Below are 24448 nucleotides of genomic sequence, written 5' to 3'. Positions count from 1 at the left end.
ACACACACACACACACACACACACACACACACACACACACGTCAGCAGGGGCCGAAGTGGTCATATGTGCCCATAATCACACCTACTCAGAGGCAGAGGCAGGAGGATCTTTTTGTTTGTTTTTGTTTTTTTGGTACTGGAAATCGAAATCACAACCTCATGTTTGCTAGGCAGGCACTGTGCCACTGAGCTACATCCCTGGCTCTTGCAGGAGGATCTTGAGTTCAAGGCCGACCTGGGAAACATAGCAAGACCCTGTCTCCAAAAAGAGAAACACCCAACTACCAGTAAGGTTGGTTTCCTCTGAGCCTCTGTCCTTGGTCTGTGGGGACTGCCCTCTCCCTGTATATCATCTCCCCTCTAACTATGTGTTTGAATCAAAAATATGCCAAGTGGGGCTGGATGTAGCTCAGTGGCATAAGCACTTGCCTGGCAAGCGCAAAGTCCTGAGTTCAATCCCCGGTACCGCAAAAAAAAAAAAGGTTGGCGGGTTTTGTTGTTGCGGGCTTTTATTGGCGGCTTGTTGGGGCTTGCTTTTTATTCTTGGCCTTTGGGGGGTTGGGGCGGGGGGTTGTTTGGGGTTTTGGGGCCGGCTTGGGTTCCAAGTTGGGTTCAGGGCAGGCTTGACTTGCGGCTTGGGCCCTTTTTTCAAAAAAAAAAAGAAAACTGCCAAGTGTTCAAATTGTTTTAAAAATTAATTACAGTGCACATTGCCATGAACGCCCCTGAAAACCCTCGCCTCACTCTGACACGCTTGTCCTGTCGTCCTGCCGCTTTCTGCAGCAGCTCTGGCGCCCTCTTTCCTGAAGTTGGGTCTTTAATTGTGCTGTGCTGGCTGCCTCGACGTCCTGAGTGAATTCAAAACGTTTCCCTTTCATGGAAGCCGGAAGTTGCACAGTGTCAAATCCAATGAATAAGGCAAATGAAGGCGCAGCATCATGTTTTGGTTTGGGGGAAGATTCTTGTTGTTTTGTTTTTGTTTGTTTGTTTGTTTGTTTGTTTTTGTCTTTTTGAGAGAGGTTCTTGCTGTGCAGTTCAGGCTGGCCTTGAGCTCACTTTGTAGCCCAGGCTGGTCTCGAACTTTCAATGATCCTCCTGCCTCAGCCTCCTGAGTGCTGAGATCACAGGCATGCACCAGCACACCTGGCTAGCTTTGTGTTTTGATTTGGTGGAAATTGCTGTAAATGTTTGACTGACACTGGATGATCATCCAATGAGGTGAATGTTTAAATCTAAAGCCATATTACAGTGAAAAATTCGTCACTGTGAACCTGTAAACCCTCAAAATCACCTCTAGCTGTGAATGCAGTTACCACATCATTCTTGCTAATGGCTTTTTTTTTTTTTTTTTTGGTCCTTTTTGAGGCAGAGTCTTGCTGTGCAGTTCAGGCTGGCCTTGAGCTCACTTTGTAGCCCAGGCTGGCCCTGAACTCGCAACGATCCTCCTGCCTCAGCCTTCTGAGTGCTTGGATGACAGGCATGCGCCACCACGCCTGGCTTTTCCTTTTTTTTTTTTTTTTTTTTAATGTGTCTTTTATTGTTAAAGATTTTTAAAATTTAAACATTCAGTGTATCTTTTCATCACCCCGCATGTGTCCAAATTTCCTCTTCCTCCAAGGACACCCGTCACTGTGCTCATGTGATGTGATTTCAACACAGTTAGCTCTTTCAGGACCCTGTCTTTAAGTACAACCACATTCTGGGGCACTAGGGGGTTAGCGCTCCAACATATGTGTGGGGGCGCAATTCAGTGTGTGACAGGAGAACTGCCGACCTCGGAGTTGGCCCGACCTGCAGGGCCCCAGTCTCTACCCAAAACGCAATGCGCGTCCCCGCGTCGGCTGAGACAGCGGGCAGCCAGAGCCGCGCGGGGCGGGGCGGGGCAGGGTGGGGCCGGCTTGCAGGCTGTCTCCGCCTGTGTCACTCTGCTGGGTGCAGGGCGCGGGGAAGCCGTTGCTGGCCCGCCGCTCTGTGTCAGCACTCAGCGCCACGTGTGCGTCTGTCACCGGCTGTCAGCGCCTGCCACGGAGCTGCGAACGGGACTGCTGCGTCCCGGAACGCGCCTGCACGGCCGCCCACCCGGCCCAGGCCGATGGCCCCTCCGCGCCCTGCCTTGGGCCCGGGTCGAGGCTGTTTCAGCCTCCCTGTGCGAAGCCCCTCTGACAGCTTTGCCTACATGTCCGCGTTCTGCCCCGCGGAAAGGGCACCTGAGGCTCCCGGCCGCCCCTGGGCGGAGGGCGTCTCAGAAAAGCGGGGTGCTGGTCGCCCCTCCTGCTCCTGGGCTGCAGCCGCTCAGCCGTCCTCTCCGTCTCCCTTGTCCCTGCACAGGTATGAAGCGGCCGCTGAGCCCGGGCCCCCCGGGTGAGAGGGGGCCCCCCGCGTGCGGAGCTGCCGAGCGCCCCCCGCAGCCCCCGGAGACCCTGAAGGCCAGGCGGGAGCGCAAGCGGCCGTCCTACACGCTGTGCGCCGTGTGCAACATCCAGCTCAACTCGGCGGCGCAGGCGCAGGTGCACTGCGGGGGGCGCGCGCACCAGCGGCGGCTGCGCCAGCTGCGCCTGGGCCCGGGGCCCTCGGAGCCAGGTCAGTGTGCGGCCCCGGCGCCGCCGAGTCCCGTGGGATCGGAGCCCCCTTGGGGAGACCCTGGCTCCGGGTCCGTCAGACAAGGCCTCCTCCCGGGGCTCCCGGGTCCTGCTCTGCACTGCGCAGGCCGGGTCTGCGGGTGCTGAGACGCCCGGGGGCCCGGGAGGCCTCTGGTCCCTCGCCCTTGACTCCTGGCCAGGATTTCTGCCCGTCCCTGGCTGAGGCACTCCGCAGAGGGACAGCTGGCTTCGAGGCAGATTTCTGGGGGAAACGGGTGACCGCGTCCATGAGGGAGATGCCGGCTGACAGGCAGAGCGGAAGCCAGTGTCGCAGGCGCCCGGTGCGGTGCCGGCAGCCCGGAGTGTCCTCACCCCCGACCAGGGCTGCAGCTCCGGGAAGGCCCCCTCGCAGCCCAGCTGGGCGCTTTGCTGAGCGCCACGCTGAACCCGGACATCTGTCTTGGAGCTGTGTGACCTCCAGGCAACTCTCTCTGTGCACTTGGTGCGTCCTCCTCCATGAGCACAGCGTGTTGGGGCCCTGGACCCAGCCGACCCAGCCCCCTGAGGCCAAGATTGAGGCTGACTTTGGGGCCCGGGCCGTGCAGAGGTGTCATGAGGGCAGGGTGACAGGGTGCTGCTTCCCGGGACAGGAGGGCAGGAGGAGGGTGCGAGCCAGGTGTGCAGGCGAGGGGAGAAGGGACTGAACCCAGATTTCATGCACCCCGCATTCAGGTGCATGTGTGTACGTGCGCATGTGTGTGCTTCCATTTGTGCGCATGGGTTGTAAAGTGACACACTGATCAAAGATGTATGGCCAAAGCTGGACACGGTGGTGCACACCTGTAATCCCAGCACTTGGAGGCTGAGGCAGGAGGATCGTTGTAAGTTTGAGACCAGCCTGGGCTACAAAGTGAGCTCAAGGCCAGCCTGAGCTGCATAGCAAGACCCTGTCTCAAAAAAAAAAAAAAAAAAAAAAAAGATATATGGTCAAGCCATAGGGTTCAGGCTGCACTTGGGGGGTTTGTGTCCGTAGGCCCCTGGGGTGTCAGTCAGGAGCGGCCACACCCAGTCTGCACGTCTGTCCTGAGACAGCACCAGGCTCCTGCACTGGGAGGACAGCGGGGAGCAGACACAAGGCTGTGCAGGGTTACGGGCCTTGCTGAAGCATTCTCGCTCCTGTTTTGTGGTACTGGGGTGGAACTCCAGCCTCGCACACTCCAGGCAGGCTCTGCCCTCAGCCGCATCCCCAGGCCTTTTTATGTTGAGACAGGGTCTTGCCCAGGCTGGGCTTAAATTTTGCAATTCTCTTGCCTCAGCCTCTGGATTATTTAATTTTTTTTTTTTTTTTTTTGGTACCAGGAATCGAACTCAGGACCTTGAGCTTGCCAGTCAGGCGCTTGTGCCGCTGAGCTAAATCCCCTGCCCTCTGCCTCTGGATTAGCTCAAATCACAGGGGTGCGCCAGGGCGCCCGGATCCCTGGAGCACTGTGGGAAGGAGAAACTAGTGTTTTCTGGTGTCCCTGGCAAAGCAGAGGGGTAACATGAGGGGTGCATGAGAAAAAAAGGAGGTGGGTGGAGGAACAGATTCGGGGCTTGGTGCATCAGAGCCACCAGGCTCGGCGCAGATGAGATGTAGGGACGGGAGGGGCATGGTGGGGTGGCGTTGCTTTGGGGCGATCACTGCCTTAGCATCTCACCAAGGGCCACGATGCCCAGCACCTAAGTGGCCTGTTCTATCCGTGCCATCAGGGGCGCCTGTCCCCCACCCCGTGCTCCCAGCCGCCCTGCTCAGGGAGGACCAGCGCTGTGGAGCTGGCGGTGCCGGCTGTGACCGGGCCCAGGCGACGGGCCCCAGATCTGCTGGAACCCTGGGCTCCTGGGGGACCAGGCCAAGCACTGCCCCACGGCGGGGCTGGGGGTCACCAGCCTCCCCGACTTTGCTTCCGGCCAGGGAGCAGCACAGCGCCCTAGCAGCTCCTTGGGGAAAATAAGGAGACCCCCCCACCCGAGGAGGCCAAGGTCATGTGTGAGGAGCCCAGCGCCCCCACCTCCCTCACCCTCAGCCTTGGGGTGGCAGCGGGAAGGACTCTGCCCAGGAGCTGTCACTCTGATTAGGGGCCTGGGGAGCGCAGGCGGCCGCAGTGACAGGCCTCACGGGCTCTGGGGGGCGTCTCTCAGCCCTTCCCGGGCTGCAGAGCCTGGGAGAGAGTGGTGGAGGAGGGGCGGAGAGGAGACAGAGACAGACAGACAGGCAGATAGACAGAGAGACAGACACTGGCTTCTCAGCCATCCCAGCTCCTGGAGGTCTTCCGGGAACATTCTGCAGACCTTGCTCTTCCCATCCCACCTGTCCCCGGCGACCCTACTGACCAACACGCGAACACACGTGGCACACGCGTGCATGCACACACGCACGCACACGCACATGCTGGGACGAGGCCGCTTGGGTCTTCCACATCTGCAGAGATCACAGTGCCGGCCCGAGCTTCCTCACTTTAGCGTTTGACGCAGACCCTGGGCCACACGGGGAAGCTGTGACCCGCCTGCCCCAGCCAGCTGCTCGGGAGCCAGTCTGTCCTCAGAGCAGGGCGGGCAGCCCAGGGCCGGTGATGCCATCTGTCCTCACCCTGATCCCTGGACACTGGGAGCTCAGAGCGCGTAAGCCCCTACCCAAGGCCACACAGCTGCGCTGGGGGCCTGGGCGTCCACCCTAAATCCTATCTCACCCCCCTCCCTGGTGAAGGGAGCAGCAGATATGCGCTCCTGCGATCGATCCCAGCAGTCAGGAGGCTGAGGCAGGAGGATCGCCAGGAGTTCAAGGCCAGCCTGCACTACACAGTGAGATCCTGTCTCAAAAAACAAAGAAACAGTCAACCCCGACAGCAGGGGAAGGAAGAAACGGGCTCAGCCCTGGCTACTGAACTGCCCCATGAAGGGCACACACGGGGTGCAGGACAGCCCGAGTCAGCGTCCACTGCCTGAGCTCCTGCTCGCGGGAGCCTCATCTCGTCCTGGAAGCCTCTGCCCGCCCTGACGGAGAGCCAAGCCCACACGCTCAAGCCACACCCACGTCACCCAGGCACTACCACTTCCCACATCTCAGTCCCAACAGGGCCCCAGGAAGCCCTGGAGCCCGAGCCACCTCGGCCACCTCCCTGGGGGCTGCTTTCCCTCGGTGAACCCTGCTTGGGCTTGGGTTTCTTTCCTCTCCTTCCGCCCAGAGCCCTTCTGAGCCTCACAATCCAGTGTCAGGGCTGCCGAGCCCTCCCGGGCGTCGGGCATGGAGATTACAGCCATTGTCTGGGCTGCAGTCTGGAATGCGGGCGGGATCCTCGGTGGCTGGCGTCTCCTGCCCGCCCACCCACCAGGTGCACAGGTGTGTGGGTGAGCGGCTGGCAGCTTCCAGCAGGGAGGAGGATGGGTGTCCTCTCGGGGTTCCAGCTGAGCGGCTGGACCCCCTCTTCCAAGCAGCAGGTCCAGGCGCCCGAGCTGGACTCCCCCTGCCTCCCCAGAGCAAATGACAAAATGAGACTCTGAGCCTCAGTTTACCCCGCAGCAAAAGCAGAGCCACGTAAAGGGATGGGCAGGGGCGACTGAGGAAGGCCGGACAGACAGACAGACAGCAGTGAGGCCCTCCAGCGGGCGGAGAAAGGACCTGCAGCTCCTCTGACCCCAGCATCTCGGTGGGCCAAACCATCGGGCCTTCAGTCGAGGAGGCGGAGCCCTCCCCTCCCTCCCACCCCGTGTCCTTGTGGCCCCCACTTCCGCCCCCGGGAAATACATGCCTGGCTCGGTGCCCACTGAGGGCTGGCAGCTCTGCCTCGCCGGAGGGGACAGGCCAGGCCGGAGTGCCTCCCTCGCTCGCCTCTCCTGTCCCTCTGCCCCCTCCCTCTGTCACTGCCTGAGTTGCGGTTGCTCTGCGCTCCTGGCTCCCTGGCTGCAAAAGGCCGAGCATGCTCCTGGGTGAGTGCGTCCCCGGAGCTGGGGAGGGGCAGGCCAGGGCGCCGAGGGGGGCTGTCCTTTTCCTGCAACTGTGGCCTTGGTTACCTCTGCCCAGGTCCAGGGCTGGACTGGGTACACCCCACGAACAAAGGTGGGGGGCGGGAGTGGCTAGGGAGCCCCAGGTGCCCCTGCAGGGCTCCGGGGCTGCACAGCTGGGGCCATGGGGGGGGCCCCAGGGCTGAGCCAAAGGTTCCAAGTAGCAGATCCCATCTTCGATGCCCCTGAGGGGCCGGGCGGGCGGAGGCCGGGTGCGCGGACTCGGGAGGAGCAGATGGGCACAGGCGTGGGTTGGGTGCCCCCACCTGCGGTCTCCCCGCTCGCCTCCCACTCAGGGGCCCTCCAGGGAGCAAGTGCTCAGAGCCAGTGATGGGGCTTTGGGGCTCCCTGCAGTTTGCTGGGGAGCTGGAGAGTAACGCATGGGGGTGCAGACCACCCGCCGGCGGCGGAGCGTGCGGGAGCCCCTGGCCGGGGTGGGGCTCCTAGCCCTACCAGCGAAGAGGCAAGCGGTGGATCTTGGCCCAGTCTGCGCTCGGATCCCCGTTTTGGGCTCCTTCTTTTCGCTGCCGCAGACCTCTGGTTTTATCTGCGATAGAAACGCAGTGCTTGGCTTGATGTGTACATGTGTGCACACACGTGCCCTGGGGGAGCCGCCGGAAGGTCCATCCCGGGGCTGGGGCGGGGCGGGGGCTGCAGTCGGGGCCGTGGCTGTGCGACTTCATAAAGCCGGTGTGTCGGGGGCGCGGCTCTCCAGGTGTCTGTGGATTCTCCGCCTATTGCTTCATGCTGTCTGTCTGTCTGTCTGTCTCTCTAGATCTTTGTGCACACACGCGTGCTCACCTGTGGCCCAGTGGGGGTGTGTGTCAACGCACATGTGCGCACACCAGTGTGTACAGGCAGAAGACGCTGCCCCCAGTGCATGCGTGTGTCCCGTGTCTTCCTGTCCCCTTTGCGTGGGTCCCTGTGTGTGTGTGTGTGTGTATTACTGCCCAATAGCAGGGGATGGCTTCCTGGGGTCCCACCCCTTGGAGGCAGCCGGGGCCCCCTCCCTGGCTGTCACTGGTTTGTCCTGTGTGGCCATGGCAGACCTGCCCTCCTGAGGCAGCAGCTGATCCCCAAACCTGGACCCTGAGGCAGACACCTGGCCGGGTGGAGAGGGACGGCCCTAGACACTCAGCTATCAGAGACCCCACCCACCTGGCGTTTCAGGGTGCACAGTCAGCACCCAGCAGCCCCCTGGTGCCACCTTGGGGTGACGTGGCGGCTGGGCCAGGTCCCTTCACCAAGCGGAGCCAGGAGCACACGTGTGCGTCTGTGTGCCACAGCTCTCCTGTGGGACGGGGACTGTGCAAAGGCAGATGGTGTGCAGGGTGCTGGAGGGGCCCAGGCCTCAGATCAGCTGCACCCCAGGCCTTGTGACGCACAGCAGGGTGGCCAATTGGGGGTGGGGGCAGAAAGGCATTTCCAGGGGGTTCTGCGGTTGGAAGAAGAGCCTGGGTCACCAAGTGCATTGGTCCCCTTTCCCCACAGCATGTGGTCCCAGGCTGAGCTGGAACTTAGACCCTCCTGCCTCAGCCTCCCCGAGTACTAGGGGCGCTGGACTTTTCCGACCTCTAGGGAATGGCTGCATCCTGCTGGCAGCTCCTGGAAGTTCACTCCAGCCGCGAGACCCAGTCCCGCCCCTTACCCCGAGCCCTCGGCCCCCAGGCCCCCAGCTTGGGGAAGGCTGGGTTCTCACGTGCTCTGCTGCCACCTGGGCCTGGGCTCCCCCAATGGCGGCAGGGAGGACGCGACGCTCGAGACCCTTGCGCTGCAGGGGGGCATGGCGCGGGGGGGGAACGGGGGTGGGGCGGGTTCGGCAGGCGCCTAATGAGCCCGGCACCCCCAGCCAAGACCCCCGTCGCACCAGGGGGGCTTCGCCTCGGTGGTCACTGGGGGCTGTGGTTGCTCGGCGGAGCCCGAGGTGGTAGTCCCCGGGGCTTCTCTGAGCGCAGGCGACGGGAGAACAGCGGGGGGAGAGCGGGGACCTTGCCTTCGGGAGCCCTGGAGGGTTCAGGGCAGCCCTGGCCCCTCGGAGGACTGCTGAGGGGCGCAGGGCCGCACCCCGCCCCTTGGCCCCCCTGAGCTTTTGCGTGCACGCTCTGCTTGGGGTCCCAAGTTCGGGGCCCAGAGGAGCCTGGGGACCCGGTGTGGGGGCCCAGCGATACCGTTTGGGCTCCCACAGGGGGTGCGTAGGTAGGAGGAGGGGAAGACCGCGACGTGGGGCTCCCGCCAGCACCCCAGGGAGAGGGCGTGCCAGCCCCGGGCTACAAGCAGGCTCCCTCTGGTGTCTCCTGGTCCCCCTTGAGTGGCGGGTGTCACCTGGTCTTCCCAGCAGCTCTCCGGCACCACGCGGGACGTGGCGGCGCTCTGTACCCCGCCGGCCCGTGGCTGCCCAGGGCTCGGACCTGCTGGGGTGGGCTGGAGTTGCGAGCTGAGCGTGTGCTGGACAGGGCCGTTCCGGAAATCCCGCGTCCCCAGGATCCACTCACTTGTCCCCTGGTTCTTTCCTGGGGTCAGACCCGCTAGCCCTGTGCGCAGTGGGGCGGCATCGCCAGCCCCCCACCCCCGGCGTGTGGGCGGGGCCTCGCAGACGTCAAGGAGGAAGCCCCGCCCCCAGCCTGGCTCCCTCCCCCAGGAGGTCCCTGGCGGCCTTGCTGAGGTCACGCAGTGGCAGGGCCCGCAGTTGCTGGTCAGGGGCTCTCTGGCCCCCCCTTGCTCGCTCAGATGGTGGCGGGCACTGGTTCGGGGGGGCACTGTCCCGGCTGCCGGGGCTCAGGAGCTGAGGGAGCTGCTCCTCCCAGGAAACAAGGGGAGATTTGTGACCTGCAAGCACAGGGGTGGAAAAACGGGGGACTTCCCGGGAAAGGGTGCGGGGAACCTCCTCCTCTGAAGAGGGGCCCGCTGAGGTGGGGGTTGGGGGAATGGGGAATGGGTCTGGCGGGTGGTAGCGAAGCAGGACGGTAGGAACTCCTTAGAAGCGTAGTGGTCAAAGGGCCTGGGGCAGGGGACCCGGCACCCAGAGGAGGTCGGTGTTGCTGGCTGGGGTGGGAGACACGGCGGCCACAGCAGGGGTCAGCAAGGTGGGCCCCTGGTGGGCCCCAAAAGGAGATGGCCGGTCTAGGATCTGGGAGTCCAGAAGGGGAGATGCATTTCTGGCCAGAACACCTGGGCAGGAGGAGCGGAAGAGGATGACTAGGAGAGGCCCCACTGCTGAGGACTGATCAAGAGTAACATGCGCTGGGTACAGCGGCGCATGCCTATAATCCCTGCACTTTGGGAGGCTGAGGCAGCAGGATCTCAAGTTCTAGTTAGCAGGAAATCCAGGGGCTGCAGGGCTGTGCAGCGTCAAATGCCCCAGGAGAACACGGGACTCCTTGGAACCTGGGGAAGAGGACTGACGCCTGGCCACGCGGACGCCCTGCCTGACCCCGCCGGCTGCTCCCCAAGAAGTGTGTGGGGAAGACGGTCACCCATGCCGTCTCCGCTCAGGGTCATCGAATCAAAGTCCCAGGAAGGGCACTTCCATGTGCCAGGATGAGGCCCTTCGTTCTCTGGAACAGCCCCCTTTCCCTGAGGGCTCTGTGTGCCCGGCCTGGACGGGGACCCGGGCTGTGACGGGAGCGGCGTGCCCGTGGCCTTCCAGAAGCAAGGGAGAGACTCGGAGAGGACCCCTGCACCGCCTGTGCTGCGCAAGCCCCGAGGGCAAATGCCCGCCCAGCTGGGGTCTCAGGACACCTGACTGCTCCGAGAAATGAAAGGAAGCTGGGCCTGGTGGCTGTGATCCCGACCCTCTGGGAGGCTGAGACAGGCAGATCAGGAGTTTGAGCTCTGCCTGGGCAGCTTAGCTCTGAGAGACCTGTTTCTAAAAAAGAAAATGGCAAGCCGAGTGTGGCGGCGCACGCCTGTAATCCCAGCACTCGGGAGGCTGAGGCAGGAGGATCATTGAGAGTTCGAGACCAGCCTGGGCTACAAAGTGAGCTCAAGGCCAGCCTGAACCGCATATCGAGACCCTGTCTCAGAAAGACAAAAAAAAAAAGAAAAGAAAATGGGCTGGGAACGTAGCTCAGGTCCTGAGTTCAATCCCCAGTTCCAGAAAAAGAAAGAAATGAGTGGGGAGGGGCAGGGAACAAGGGACCAGGAGTGCCAGGCCAAGAGGACCAAGGCAGGGACAAAGGTAGGAGCTCAGCGGGTGCCGGGCACAGCCTCTTCCAAGCCAAGCAGACGGGCTCCAGAGGTGCCCAAGGGCTGTCCCGCAGCTCCTGGCGACACTCACCCCTGAGGCTGTGGTCCTGTATACGCACGTATGCACGTGTGTGCGGTCCCTGGCTGCTGGGGCCGGGCGGGTGTGGCCCTTGCTGGACAGAGAGGACTGGACGCGTCCCTCGTACGGAGCCTCGGCTTCTCGGCCTGGCACCCGGTGGGCTGGGCAGCCTTTCAGAGCCATGCTGCCAGCGTGCGTGCATGTGTGCGTGTAGAGGCAGGGCATCAGAACGACAAGCCCCCTTCCTCAGCCTGTGGCCGCGGAGGCTTAGCCTTGCTGCCTTCCTTCTCGCGGGCCAGGGCTGGGAGCTGCATGGCCGCTTGTCCCTTGGGCCCGGAAGTGAAGGTCCCCATGGTGACCCTGCCTCAGCCACCAACTACCCAGCAGCCCTGAGAGTCACAGACCCCGCTGCGCTGCTTCGACTTTGCGCTGGCCCTGGAGCTCCTGGAGCAGGGGCGGGCCAAGGGCCGGCTGGAGCCTGGGACACCTAAGGCCAGGGACTCCTGCCCTCAGCCGCTTGAGCACCAGCGCAGGGGCCTGGGCCAGCATGTGCCACCAATCTAGGTGACCAAGGACCCCTGTGCTCCGCAGAATGGTGACAGGGCACAACTCTCTCCTCCCAGATCCTGTCCATAGTTTGGCGCTGGAAAAGCTGGGGTTCAGGTGGTGGCTGGAGGAAGATCAGGTTTGAGGGGTAGGGGGGCGAGGGCAAAGAGTCCATGCCCGACTTTCTTAGCGCTTCTGTGCTTCCTGGCCTGAACAGTGGGGGCTGCTTGCCTTTGGTCTCCGCCAGCCAGCTGAAGGTTCAAGGGTACCATGGTCCAGGGAGGGTCTGGTGCATCACTTCCCCACCAGCAGGCTGCCCAAGGCAGGGTATAGACCAACAGCTTGATTTTGGTTTTGCAATAACAGGGTCCAAAAAAAAGTCCCAAACGGACTGGATTGATTTCTGATTTTTTTTTCTTCCTCCAAGTCTGGACGTTCAAGTACCTAGACCTCCCTTGTCCTTGCTTCTGACCCTTGAGACCAAAGACTGCAAAACCCCAGTGTTGCCAGGCATGGTGGTACACGTCTACAATTTCAGCACTCGGGAGGCTGAGGCAGGAGGATTGTTGCAAGTTCAAGACCAGCCTGGGCTACAAAGTGAACTCAAGGCCAGCCTGAGCTGCATAGGGAGACCCTGTCTCAGAAAGACAGAAAAAAAAAAAAAAAAAAATAGTGTTAAGCCAGATGCATACCTGTAACCCAAAGCAGGACTCAGGAGGCTGAGGCAGGAAGATCACCGTGAGCTCGAGGCCAGCACTGGCTACATAGTGAATTCAAGACTGGCCTGACCCTCTTGTCAGCCCTTCCTACAAATAATTGGGGTTCTGCAGGGACGGATGGGATAATCAGTGCTGGAGAGGGTGGCTTCCCCTGGGCCCCACGAGTTTAGGATTAATTTGCAGTAAAGTGGACACACGGTGCCTCCTGCCGTCTCCGTGGTGGGGTGTGTGTTGGGGGCCAGCCTCGCTCCCCTGTCCGCTCCCTGCTGTCAGGCTGCCTCCATCCACCGGGAGGGACGCCGTTCAGGGACGGAGCCTCAAAGCCTGCTGCCTTGTGAAGACGGTGACCGGCTCTGTCCTGGCCACCCCGGCAGCCCTCAGTCGTGGGTCCTCAGTGTCAGGGGCGGGACGAGGGCACGACACCCCCCTTCAACCTTGCCCTCCTCCCTCTTGCCGCAGGCCCGGCCTCCAGCGCCCCCAGCCCGCTGCTGGGCCCCCTGCCCCTGCCTGCCCGGCTTCCGCAGCCCACGCTGGACGCCAAGCACTGGCTGGCCCTTCAACTCCACGGTGCCGCCCCCCTCGGCCTCTTCCCCAACTTCAGCACGGTATGGGCAGGCGGCGTGTGGGGGCTGGGGAGGGGGAGGGCAGGGGCTGCGGGCGCCCCCCACTGTCTCCCAGGCCCCGAGACAGCATTACAACTGCCTGGTTTCTGTGGGTGTGTCTGGGGTGCGTCTGCAAGGGCCAGGTGGCTGTGGGTTGGGCCGCACCACTGAGCAGATCTTCATGTTGCGTGTAAGGGTGAGTTTGTGTGTTGGTGTTCTGCGTGTTTGTAATCAACTGTGGTTTTTTGTTGCTTTGTTTGTTTGTTTGTTCTGAGACGGGGTCTCGCTATGCAGTTCAGGCTGGCCTTGAGCTCACTTTGTAGCCCAGGCTGGCTTGAACTCAGAACGATCCTCCTGCCTCAGCCTCCTGAGTGCTGGGATTAGAGGTGTGGGCCACTATGCCCGGCTTCTTTTTTTTAGACAAGGGCTCACTGTGCAGTTCAGGCTGGCCTTGGACTCATTATCCTCCTGCCTCAGCCTCCCAAGTGCTAGGGTATTTATTTTTGGTACGGGGGATTGAACCCAGGCCCATCTCACTGAGTTATATCCTCAGGCCTCTTTATTTTTTAGTTCAAGACAGGGCCTTGCTAAGTTGTCTGAGCCGGGCTCAAATTTCCCATCCTCCTGCCTCGGCCTCCCAGAGTGCTGGGTTGACAGGCATGCCCCACCATGCTCAGTCACCTTTGGGTTTCTCTTGTGTCTCGGTGTCTTTATGTGTGTTCGGTGTATGTCTGACTTTGGAGTGTGTGTTTGCGTTGCTCAAGGTTGCATGTCTGTCCATCTCTTCTTGTCGGCAAACGTGTGGACTTGTGTTCTGTCCGTTCTGGTCTGCGATGTGTGTGCATGCACACAGCTGTGGACTATGGATGTTACGTCATCTGTGAGCACAAGAAACCGCCCTTTTTCCACCCCGAGAGTCACAGGAGACCATGAAGAGCTCCGGACACCCTGAGAGTCAGATTCCCTCACGGTCACCTGGAGGGGTCCCCGCCCGCCCTCCGGGGGCACCAGGTGCTAAGGGGTCTGGGGCACGTGGGGACCTTGGGGATGGGCCTCTGGGCTTCGCTCCTGCTGTCAGCAACCCACACTCATTCAAGGACGTGGCCACTCAAGGGTGGACAAATGTGCTATGTCCTGGGCCACCTCCTGAGGTGCCCTGCCCTCTAGGACCTCTTGCTGTCCCCAGCACCATCCCTGAAGCCTCTGTTCTCTTCCTGTGGGGAGACTTGGAAAGTTCCTGTGGACAAACCAGACAGCCCAGGCCCCCAAGAACAGGGAACAAAAAGTACTAGAATAAGGAAAAGAAAGGAAGCACTGTGGTAATATTCCAAGGACATGATGGCACTCGGGGAACCTCAGGCCTGGACCCTGGCTGTCACTGGAGAGGTCAGCAGAACTGACCAGATAGGACCTCTCTCGCCGGGTGTGGTGACACACACCTGTAATCCCAGCATTTGGGAGGCTGAAGCAGGAGAATCTGCTTGATTTGGAGGCCAGCCTGGGCTACATAGTGAGTTCAAAGCCAGCCTGGACTATATATCAAACTGAAATACAAAAAAAAAAAAGAGAGAGAGAGAGAAAGAAAGCAAAATAAAACATAACAGACTGAGCCCAGCAGGGCAGCCTGAGATGCCAAGGAGATCCGAGGCCCAGTTCTGTTCTTCTGAATGTGCAGGCGGCCCTGTCTGTCCCCAGGCTCCAAGCAGGAGCAGGCTGCCTGACCAAGTCACAGGACGGGACACTTCCAGAGGCTTTAGTTGTCTGTCCCTGTGGCTGGTTCCATCCCCTTCCTGAGCCAACCCCAGGATGTGTGCCCACCTGCTCCCCACACAGATGGACCCAGTCCAGAAAGCGGTCATCAGCCACACTTTTGGGCTCCCCGCCCCTCTGAAGAAGAAGCTGTTTATTTCCTGTAACATCTGTCACCTGAGGTTCAATTCAGCGGTGAGTGGAGCAGAGGCAGGGAGGGGGCTGGTTCTTCCTTCCAGTCTGTCCTAGGGACTCCATGGCCAGGGGCACGTGGCCCTTGTGCCCAGCACTTGGGAGGCTGAGGCAGGAGGGTCACTGTGAGTTTGAGGCCAGCCTGAGCTACCTAGTGAGACCATGGCTCAAGAAACCAAACAAAAACAAACGCGTCTGTAAAGCTCAGAGCACACACGAGCCGTGGTGAGGACAGTGGTGAGCTCGAGCCGCCCGTGTTTTCGGGCCCTCTGTCTGTTGGGACGGTGACCCCTGCCCCCTTGTCCGCAGAACCAGGCCGAGGCCCACTATAAAGGCCACAAACACGCCAGGAAAGTCAAGGCCGTCGAAGCTGCCAAGAGCAAGCAGAGGCCGCAGACGCTGGCCTGGGATGGGGCTGCCGTGTCCCCAACCCTGACCCCCGCCAGTGTCAGCGGGGACCCTGGGGAGCCAAGAGCCAGAGGTCAGTCCTGAGCACCTTGCTTGTGGGGTGCGGGTGCGGGTGCGGGCCTCCTCAGGGCGGGAAGCTGCGCACAGGCGGACGTGACGGCTCCGGGAGTGGCCCCTCAGGCGGTGTCCAGATGGGGACTCCTGGCCGGCACCCCAGCCACCCAGTTCCCTCACGGCCACTGAGGGGAGAAATGACTGCAGGTCCTGCGATCCAGGTGGCTGTGGTGCGGCTGCTCCCCCGGGGCCGTAGAGGGGGTGCTGTCTCCACCTCTCCTGGCGTCTGAGCGTGCCAACCCCTTCGTGTCTGCCCCTGTGTCCCCGGTGTCTTTCACAAGGACAGCAGTCATTGGCTGAGTCCCAACCGTGACTGCACCTGAACTAATGTTTAAAGTGTGAGACAGGGCCTGTAAGTCTGTCAGCTGCCCAGGCTGGGCTCAAACTTGCCATCCTCCTGCTTCAGCCTCCCTGAGTGCTGGGATCACAGGCATGTGCCACTGCCCCCAGCTCCTCCTGACTAATCATACCTGCAAAGACTGTTCCCAAGTGAGGTCGCCTTCTGAGCTCCACAGAGATGTGAATTTTGGGTGGGGGGGCCAATATTCAACCAGCTGTGTCCTCCCCACCCTGGGTGACTATGATCTTTGCTTTGCGCAGGCAGGGTAAGTGACTGACACCGGGCTTTGGTGAGTCAGGATGCATAGGATTCACCTCTTCTGGGCACTAGGCAGTGTTGATTATATAGCTAAGGTTGTTACTTACGGCTGTCAGTATTTTTCACTGCTTCATAGTACTCCATTCGTGAACATACCCAATATGGGGTCATGAGGGCCTCTGAAGACCAATCTCTCCCCACTTTATCGTGTTAGCGGCCCAAGGTTGCTGGGGTGTCCCCTCACCAGTGTCTCCTGGGTCCCTGCAGCCTCTCCCCTTGGCCCGCCGCACCAGCCACCACTGACCCTGGAGCCCTCTCCCCCGGAGCCGGGCCACGCAGACCTGGTAGACCCGGCCTCCTCCGCCTCCTGCTGCCCACCCTGCTCCCCAGAGCCGGGCAGGGAGGCTCCAGGGCCTGAGCCTGAGGCAGCGGCAGCAGCAGCTGCGGGGAGCGGCCGCAGTGGGGCAGGTGGCCACGAGAAGGGGCGCCTCTACTGTCCCACCTGCAAGGTGACCGTGAACTCGGCCTCCCAGCTTCAGGCCCACAACACAGGTCAGCACGCCGGTCGGGGGCTCGGGGCGGGAGACAGGCTGAGCCTCCCATGTAGGGCGCTGGAGCTTGTGGGCATGGGGAGGCATTCCTGGGGCTCCTGCTAGCACCTGGGGTGGGGGTGCTGAGGCAGCAAGAATGGAAGGTCGCTCACTGCATCTCTGGAGAAAGCCGGGCAGTGGTGCATGGCCGTAACCCTGCACTCAGGAGGCAGAGGCAGGAGGATCACTGCAAGTTCAAGGCTAGCCTGGGCTCCATAGTGAGATCCTATCTGGAAAAAAACAACAAAATCTCTGGAGACTTGGTAGGCCCCTGCTGCACCTCCTCCGTCGGACAGGAAGGCCGGGATGTGAAGGGCAGGGTCCCCCTGAGGGTGAAATGGAAGGGAGGCAGCTGGCTTCGCTGGGGGTCCCGGTGGCCTGGCCCCCTCGGGTACTGACCACTATGGTCTTCCTCCTTCCAGGAGCCAGACACCGGTGGATGGTGGAGGGACAGCGGGGGGCTCCCCGCAGGGCCCGGGGCCGCGCAGTGTCCCGGGGAGGAGCCGCACACAAGGCCGGGAGAGTGGTGGGGGTCCGGGGCGGCCGGCAGAGTCCCAGGCCCCCTTTCCACTGTGCGCTGTGTCAGCTGCAGGTCAACTCCGAGACCCAGCTCAAGCAGGTGCGGCCGATGGGTTGGGCAGCGGGCTGGGCCTGGCGGTGGCTGGGCCAGGATGAGGAAGGGTGGCAGAGTCGTTGTGGGGAGGTGGGCTCACACAGTTCTGTCTGTCTGTCTGTCCATCAGCACATGAGCAGCCGGAGGCACAAAGACCGCCTGGCTGGGAAGCCCCTCAAGCCCCCTAAGCCTCCCAGCCTGCACAGCAAGCTGCAGAAGCAGGCGGCGCTGGCAGTGAGCGTCCTCAAGGTCTCCCGGCAGGGACGGGGTGGGCGGGGCGGCCGGCTGGGAAGGTGCTGAGAGTGGGATCCGGCGGCCTTGGGAATTTCCGGGGAGGCGGCGTGGGGTGGTGGCCTGGACCCCCTGAGGCCATGTCCCTGCCCTGACCCCCGTCCAAGGTCACCCTCCCTGGGGCAGGAAGACAGGTGGCTGATGGGAGGACAGAGGAGGGAGCTGGGTCTGGAACCAGAGGCAGCGAGTTCCGCAGCAAGCACCCCGATGCCCAGGAGGGTGGGCGCCCTGGGCCCCGGGCTAGCCCGACGCTCTGTCTCTCTGCAGTCCAAGCTGGCCCTGCAGAAGCAGCTCACCAGGACGCTGGCCGCCCGCCTCCTGCCCAGCCCGCTGCCCGCCGCCGCCCCTGCCATCTGCGCCCTACCCGGGCCCCTGGCCCTCCGGCCGGCGCCCGCCACCCTCTTCTCCGCGCCCGTCCTGGGCGCCACTCTGTTCCGCGCTGCTGCGGGGGCCATGCGCCCCACCCCCGGACCCGTGGTCTTCGCGCCCTATTAGCCTGGCCCGGCCGACTCCCCGCGGAGCCTCCTGCCCATCCAGGAGCTGCAGGGCGGGTTCTGGGGCGGCTTCCCTCAGGATGCAGACCGGGGCTTAGCCATCTCCCTCCCCTCACCCGTCGTCCGGGGCTCCCCCAGAGCCCCTGCATCCCCAACACCCCCCATCTGTGCAAACCCGGCAGGGCCCCCCGGTGCTGTCTTTTTCCAACTGAAGACCTCAGCCGCACGGGAAAGCTCCTCCCAGGCTGGGGACAGGTCTGCGACCTCCGGCCTCTCTGGAGGTCAGGGCAGGTGTCGCTAACGGGGTGGGCTCCAGCCTGTGCGGACTCCGTGGCTGTGGGGCGTGGCAGGGGCCACAGAGCGGGAAAGGGACGCAGTCCCCGCTCGGGCAGTGCCCTGGGCGGCTCTGGGGGCCGATGGTGCTGCCTGGCTTCCCCGGAAGTGACCCCCCCAGAGAGCCCCAACCCTGGCTTTTAGAAGGGGCCCTGGGTCTCCCCCGGCCCACGGGCTCGGCTGACACGCAGCCCTCCCACCCCGCCTGGCCCCCAGCCCCACTGTGCAGCTGGGCCAGGCCGGTTCCGGTGGCCACAGGCCCTGCCCACCCTCGGCCTCGGATTTTCTGCCCGGAGATTGTTCCAATGGGAATGTGAGGAGGGGGGACCTTTTGATAACAGTTGTGGTTTTATTGTGTCCAAAGAATGCATCAATAAACGAGCGCTGAGCCGCAGCCTGGTGGTCGTGCCCTACGCCTCCTCCCAGCCTGGCTCTGCCCTGCCCACCGCTCCTGTCCTGCAGAGGGGCCGGGCTGGGGTCACCCGTGCTGGGCGCACGGAAGAAGCCCCTGGCACAGAGGTGGTGATGAGCTCCCTGGAGCTCCTGCTCCGCCTGCTTCTGTCCAGGCCTCTGAGGTCTGAGGGGAGGCAAGCACCGTGTCAGCCTGGCTGAGGTGGGCGGGGCAGACACAGGTAACAGAAACTTCGGAGACCGCCTGGACCGGGAAGACACAGCGGGGGCACGCCGCCGCCCCCTGGTGGTCGGGGAGAACCGAGTCCAGCCGCCAGGGCTGGGGCCAAGCACCTTGAAGAGGGAGAGGCAGGCAAGGATCTGGGAGAGCAGAATCGCCACCCAGCCCAGAGGAGGACGCAGGTGCCCCCAGGAGCTGGGCCTGATGCCGCACAGGCACACAGCACCTGGACTCCTGTTCATGTCCAGGCTGGCACCTCACGTATGTGTGCACGCTCGTGCCCGGCCGGAAGCTCAGAGGACTGGTAACCCTGTCACTAGAACCAGGCCCTAGCCAGGCGTAGGGGTGCACACCTGTAATCCCATCTACTCAGGAGGCTGAGGCAGGAGGATCCAAGACTGAAGCCAGCCTGGGGAACTCAGTGAGATCCTATCTCAGAATCACAAAGACCCCAGACCCTAGATCGGGCACTTGTGGCATGGTAGTTCCTCTTCCTGTCCTGGCAACAGTGAGGACAGGATGTCAGCTGGGGAGGGGAGGGGTGGGGTGTTGAGAGGAGGGGGCGCTAATGGGGACTATTCGCACTTGGGGTTGAGAGGGGACAGCCCAGCTGCCCGGCCGAGCAGGGCTCCCCCTCGCTCCCAACCCGCTCTCCAGGGCCCCAGGGCTCCGTGGGGTCGGCGGGTGAGCGGCAGCAGCTGCTCAGCCGTCCAGGGAGCCGCTGCCCTTGTTCTTGCGGCTGAGCGGGAAGGCCGACTTGCTCTGTGGCTGCGTCATCTTGCTGGCCAGGTAGACAAAGGGCTCCAGCAGGGAGCGGCGGTCGGCCACCGACACCTCCCACAGCTTCACCTTCTCCGCCTTGGCCCAGTGCTGTGCCACGTCCGGGTCCACGCGCCGCTGCTCCTGGAGGTCACACTTGTTGCCCAGGACCACGATGGTGACCTGGAGGAGGACAGATGCCTCTGGGTGACTGCAGGTCGGGCCTGTCTCAAGCATCTCAGAAAGAGCGCAGAGCCACTGTGCAGACTGGGGGACCCTGATGCGGGAGCCCAGGACCCCCTGCTGGCTACACAGCCACCTCTGGGGACACAGACTCTCCGGCCCAGCCAGCTCCTAAGCCACCTCTTGGCAAACGAGGGTAAGATGGAGCCACACGAGTCCCACAGCCAGCCCTGGCTCGCCCCCGTCCTGCGCACCTCCTTCTTGTCCTTGGATTTGTCGATCTCCTTCTTCAGGAGCTCCACACGCTGGAAGGACTCTCGGCTGTCGGTGCTGTAGACTAGGACGTAGCCGTCAGTGCAGGAGAAGCAGTGCCGGGGCAGCTCGGTCCCATCGCGGAGCCCACGGGTGTCGTAGAAGCGCACCTGCTCCCGAACGCCCCGGTCCGTCTCAATGGAGCCCACGTAGATGTCCTCCTGGGTCTCAATCATCTCAGAACCTGGGCAAGACGAGGAGCCCTGCTGAAGTGTGTGGGGGACGTTGGGGGCACCCTGACGGGTCGGACCAGAGCCTGGTGGGACTGGAATGATCAGGGCAACTCACACGGACATCACACCAACACTGTACTTCACGTGGGGGCTTCTCCTTCCTACTTGAGATCCTGGGTTTTTTTGTTGTTGTTTCTTTGTCTTTCTGAGACAGGGTCTCGATATGCAGTTCAGGCTGGCCTTGAGCTCACTTTGTAGCTCAGGCTGGCCTCGAACTCAAAACAATCCTCCTGCCTCAGCCTCCTGAGTGCTGGGATTAGAGATGTGCACCACCATGCGGGGCTAAGATACTGGGTTTTTTTTGTTTTTTTTTTTTTCTCCCCCGGTACCAGGAATCAAACTCATGACCTCACACTTGCCAGGCAGGCGCTGTGCCACTGAGCTAAATCCCCAGCCCCAATCGTGGGTTATTTTGTTTTCGTTTTTTTTAGACAGGTTTCACTATGTAGTCCAGGCTGGTCTCGAACTCAGAGCAATCCTCCTGCCTCAGTCTCACAAGTGCTAGGATTACAGGTGTGCACCACCATGCCCGGTTGTTGTTTTTCTTTGAGGCAGGGTCTCACTGTGTAGTGCAGGATGGCCTTGAACTCACAGCCATCCTCCTGCCTCTGCCTCCTGAGTGCTAGGATCACAGGTGTGTACCACCACAGCCACTGAGATCCTGGATTTCTTCATTTATTTTTCGTTTCTTTGAGACAGGATGTCCTATGGAATTCAAACTGGCCTTGAACTCACACAGCAATCCTCCTGCCTCAGCTTCACAAGTGCTGAGTACACAAGTGTACACCACCACCACACCCGGCCAGATCCTGGACTTCTTCCCTCCAGATCTGTTTAATGCTGGAGTGCTGAGAATCACATTAGTTTTACCCCTTTTCTCCTCTCAGTTCTAAGGATAAAAACAGGGTCTCTGCAACTGCCACCAGTCTTTTATTTTTAAATTTGAAACAGAGTGACACTAGCTTCCTGGGCTGAGCTTGAACTTGCAGCCCTCCCGCCTCAGCCTCCCAGCTTGCTGGGATGACAGGTGTGTGCCACACCCTCCTTATGGTACAAAAAACACGGGAGCAGCTTTGAGTCTTTGCGTGCTGATTCCACTCTATTCCTGTGCGGAAACGCCTTCCACCAGCCCCAGCCCCAGCCCCGCTACACTCACCCACTACATGGTTCCCGTACAGGAGTTGCTCCAGGATGGAAGTTTTCCCCACTGACGCCTGGCCACACACGACCACCTTGCAGCTCTTCCCCATGCTTCGCCTCCAAGCTGGAGGGACAGAGGCACCTGGGTGAGGTGAGGGAAAGAGGATCAAAGCAGAGGGAGCCCTCCCTCCGCCGAGAGCCCAGGCGGGGCGGAAGCACGGCTCCGGGGTCCGCAGCGCCCGACGCGGGGAGACCCGCAGTCAGAATCGCCCTGATAAAGATCCCCGCAGACGGCCGCGATCGCGCGCACTGCAGCTCCCCTCGGACAGCGCGCGGCCCCGACCCCTCCCACGAGTGAGCCCGGCCTTTAGGAGACACCCACGGACTGGGAGGGGGTCCCCGCCCCCGGTGTCCGCGGAGGGGGTCCGAAGCGAATCAGAGACAGAGAGGCCCTGTCCCCAGGCTTCGCACCTCCCGGGCCCCGCTGCGCCCCGGTCGCCCACTAGAGCGCTCAGGGGCCGGGGGAGGGGCAGCCGGGCCCCAGGGCTCCCGATCGCGCCTCCGGGCGGAAGTGGACTTTGCAAGGCCCCGCTCCCACCGCGCGCCCGCCCCTCGGCTTCCGGTCGGCAAGGCGAGTTCCGCCGTCGGAGAGGGCGCCGGCCGCACAGCGCCCCCAGAGGCCAGCGCAGGAAATGCCGGCCGGGAGCGGGCCGGGCCGTGCTAGCGCTGCAGGTTCTAGGCTCCCGGACGCGGGCGCTGTTTGGGGGTCTCAAGGTCCACGTGTCCTCTCCCCAAAGGCTGCCCTCCTACAGGAGCGCTTCGTGTGCGCAATCATGTAGTCGTCAGATGCTTCCTTTTCTCTCCTGCGGCGCTGGGGATGGAACCCAGGGCCTTAGGCACGGCGCGCTCCAGCATTGAGCTGCTCCTGCAGCCCTCGTCCAGGGCTTCGGGGCCACGTGCAAGGCCACATGCGGGGAAGCGCCGGGAAGCCGCCACGTGGCTGCCCCCAGGATGTCATGGTCCCGAGGAGCTGCCGGCTAAACCAGCGATCGGCGTGCACCGCCGTGAGTACAGCTCGAGGGGTTGTGCTCGGGGACAGCGGCATCAAGGAGAGCTGCCCGCGGAGGGCCAGTCCAGTGGAGGTGTGAAGGCCTGGGGGCCGGGTGGACGGGTGGGCGGCCCCCGACTACTCAGAGGCCAGTGTGTCAGGCCGGAGGTGGCACCGAGCGCGGTGGACCATGTCAGAAGCATCAGTGAGACCCGGCGGTGAGGGCAGCGAGGCCCCCACTCGCACGCGGTGGCCAGGGGTGTGTGGAACCGCACCAAGGAGACAACCGGGAATCTGGGCAAGAGATTCCCGATGTTTGTTCCATCCATGGTTGAGGGATGGAGGGAGAGTAAGTCCAGGGCGGGTTAAACCTCAGCATCTATGAAACCTGAGGAGATACCGATCGGGTAGTTAGCGTGCAGGTCTGGAGCGCTCGGAAAGGTCTGGGCTGCAGACAGCGAGGGCTGAGAGTCCGCGGGTGTAAAGGCGTCGGCTCTAACGGGACACAGCGCGAAGAGGGCCACAGGGAGGCCAGCTCCTGGCAGGAGGCAGCGGTCTGTGCCCTCCCACTCAGCAAAGAATGGACGTTCTGCAAAGCGCTGCTGAATGCCCTCGCTCTCCCTGTGCTAGCTCGCCCCCTCCTCTCCGCCCTTGGCTCTCCGCTAGGCAGGGGCCGTGCAAACAGGGCAGGGCCTTGGCACTGTCTTCCTGGTACGCTGATGACTTGCAGCGCCGGGATCGAACCCAGAGCCCACGGCTTGCGAGGCACGCGCTCTACCCGAGCTCCCTCGCCAGCCCGAGCACCTTGTAAAATCCCCGTGTCCTTTTCGATTTTAGTTCCTTAGCTTTCAATGAGAACCTCAGGCTCCCTTGGTTTAACCGCAGAAAGCCCTAATTTAATTCAACCCCACAACTGTCGGCTTGGGCGACGGAGGTCTTGCACGGATGACTAAGTTGTGGCCCCGTCCTCTGAGTCCGCGTCCACACTGCCTTCAGCCAGCCGAGCGTGCTGAGCCGAGTTTATGAGGGGTGGGACCTGGGGGACACAGAGGAGCAAGGGCCTCACCCCATGAACTGCCTTATAAACTCCGGGGCAGGGCCGGGCGCCTGTCGTGTCGCCTCCCTGGGCTTATTGCTGAGACTGCGCTCCCGGCGGCCGACATGAAAGCCGCTCATAAAGGGCAGCGTCACTGGGGTGATGAACCAGCCGCTTCTTGGAGATCAGGGATGAAAGGCGCGGGTGAGGACGCCCTGCGTCCCCTGGCTTCCTGGGCAGGGCCTGCAGGATCCGATGAAAGCGGGGGGAACCGGGCTCCCAGTGTCTTCTTGCCTTTTGCGGGAGGACGCTGTGGACACGCGCCGACAGCGGGCGGGGAGCAGTGGGGCGCCTTCCCTGCAGCTCCTCGGGCTCCAACCCCGCCCAGGCTGCCCCAGCCATTCGGCTCGCTGTAGGACTCCAAGTTGCAATGGCAGCCAGGCTCCTGGGGTAATGAGGAAAGCCAAAACTTCGAGAGGCAACACCCCCCGGCACACCGCCCTTCCCGCGGGGAAAGTGGCGCCCCCCACCCACCGGAGCTATCCCTGGGCCCCCGCCTCCACGCGACCACCGTGGACCTCCAGGGACGCGAGGCCGCTCTGCCCCCAGGCGGAGCCTCTCGTTGGTAGACGAGCCCGGGGGGACCTCTCTGGGCGCGCCGCCGCGCCTCCGCTCGATGCTCCGGCCGGAAGTGCTCTTCCCCGCCGGCCTCCCGCCCGGCTCTCTGGTCCCGGCGGTAAGATGGCGGCGGCCGCGGAGTGCGATGTGGTAATGGCGACGACCGAGCCGGAGCTGCTAGACGAAGAAGAAGCGAAGAGGTAAGCGGGCGGCGGGGTCCAGGAGGCGGCGGGCTTCGGCCCCTGGCTTGGGGAGGGCCGGCCCTGCCGTGGCGCAGCGTCCAGCCGCTGAGGCTCGGCCCCACCCTCCGCGACCCCCGCATCGGAGACCCGGCCCCGGGACCCCGAGGGCGCTCTGG

The 24448-nt window shown here is 62.5% G+C and overlaps 3 protein-coding genes across 9 annotated transcripts in view; 2 read left to right on the top strand and 1 right to left on the bottom strand.

Annotated features, from left to right (window-relative positions):
* The window catches only part of Znf385c (zinc finger protein 385C), a 32618-nt gene extending 14630 nt beyond the window's left edge, over positions 1-17988 (top strand). For both annotated transcript variants that reach the window (XM_013519286.1, XM_005394429.2), the window contains exons 2-9: positions 2329-2580; positions 12606-12751; positions 14582-14692; positions 14999-15170; positions 16077-16361; positions 16822-17018; positions 17142-17261; positions 17571-17988. In XM_013519286.1, coding sequence (XP_013374740.1) covers positions 2331-2580; positions 12606-12751; positions 14582-14692; positions 14999-15170; positions 16077-16361; positions 16822-17018; positions 17142-17261; positions 17571-17798 — 1509 coding nt within the window. In that variant the 5' untranslated portion in view covers positions 2329-2330 and the 3' untranslated portion in view covers positions 17799-17988. The remainder of the gene's footprint in view (positions 1-2328; positions 2581-12605; positions 12752-14581; positions 14693-14998; positions 15171-16076; positions 16362-16821; positions 17019-17141; positions 17262-17570) is intronic.
* Positions 17989-18459: 471 nt separating this feature from the next.
* Positions 18460-21952, bottom strand: Nkiras2 (NFKB inhibitor interacting Ras-like 2). 4 transcript variants are annotated; one of them, XM_005394433.2, is made up of 4 exons: positions 21860-21952; positions 21405-21512; positions 19958-20199; positions 18460-19703 (listed from the first exon to the last, which is right to left on the bottom strand). In XM_005394433.2, exons 2-4 carry the CDS (start codon positions 21496-21498, stop codon positions 19464-19466), a joined length of 576 nt encoding a protein of 191 aa, XP_005394490.1. In that variant the 5' UTR covers positions 21499-21512; positions 21860-21952; the 3' UTR covers positions 18460-19463. The 4 variants fall into 4 exon arrangements, with proteins under 4 accessions (XP_005394490.1, XP_005394491.1, XP_005394489.1 ...); XM_005394434.2 differs by having other exon boundaries at positions 21405-21530; positions 21860-21951; XM_005394432.2 differs by lacking the exon at positions 21860-21952 and adding an exon at positions 21771-21857.
* Positions 21953-22241: 289 nt separating this feature from the next.
* Positions 22242-24448, top strand: part of Dnajc7 (DnaJ (Hsp40) homolog, subfamily C, member 7) — a 27572-nt gene continuing 25365 nt past the window's right edge. For 2 of the 3 annotated variants that reach the window (XM_005394436.2, XM_013519288.1), the window contains exon 1: positions 24120-24290. In XM_005394436.2, coding sequence (XP_005394493.1) covers positions 24214-24290 — 77 coding nt within the window. In that variant the 5' untranslated portion in view covers positions 24120-24213. Of the gene's footprint in view, positions 22453-24119; positions 24291-24448 lie in introns of those variants that run through there. The other variant, XM_013519287.1, reaches the window with a different exon arrangement.

This window comes from Chinchilla lanigera, unplaced genomic scaffold, assembly GCF_000276665.1.
Source record: "Chinchilla lanigera isolate Chin_1 unplaced genomic scaffold, ChiLan1.0 scaffold00050, whole genome shotgun sequence".
In the NCBI taxonomy this organism is placed as follows: Eukaryota; Metazoa; Chordata; class Mammalia; order Rodentia; family Chinchillidae; genus Chinchilla; species Chinchilla lanigera.
The sequence above is the reverse complement of the archived record's forward strand: the minus strand, read 5'-3'. Positions and strand labels throughout refer to the sequence as shown.

What these genes read in the sequence shown, in the direction of transcription:
- Nkiras2 (XM_005394433.2), bottom strand. Translation starts at nt 21,498, where the DNA reads ATGGGGAAGAGCTGCAAGGTGGTCGTGTGTGGCCAGGCGTCAGTGGGG. An exon ending in GTACGGGAACCATGTAGTGG is followed by an intron (nt 20,200 to 21,404) that starts GTGAGTGTAGCG and finishes CGTCTTGCCCAG; the next exon opens with GTTCTGAGATGATTGAGACC. An exon ending in AATCCAAGGACAAGAAGGAG is followed by an intron (nt 19,704 to 19,957) that starts GTGCGCAGGACG and finishes GTCCTCCTCCAG; the next exon opens with GTCACCATCGTGGTCCTGGG.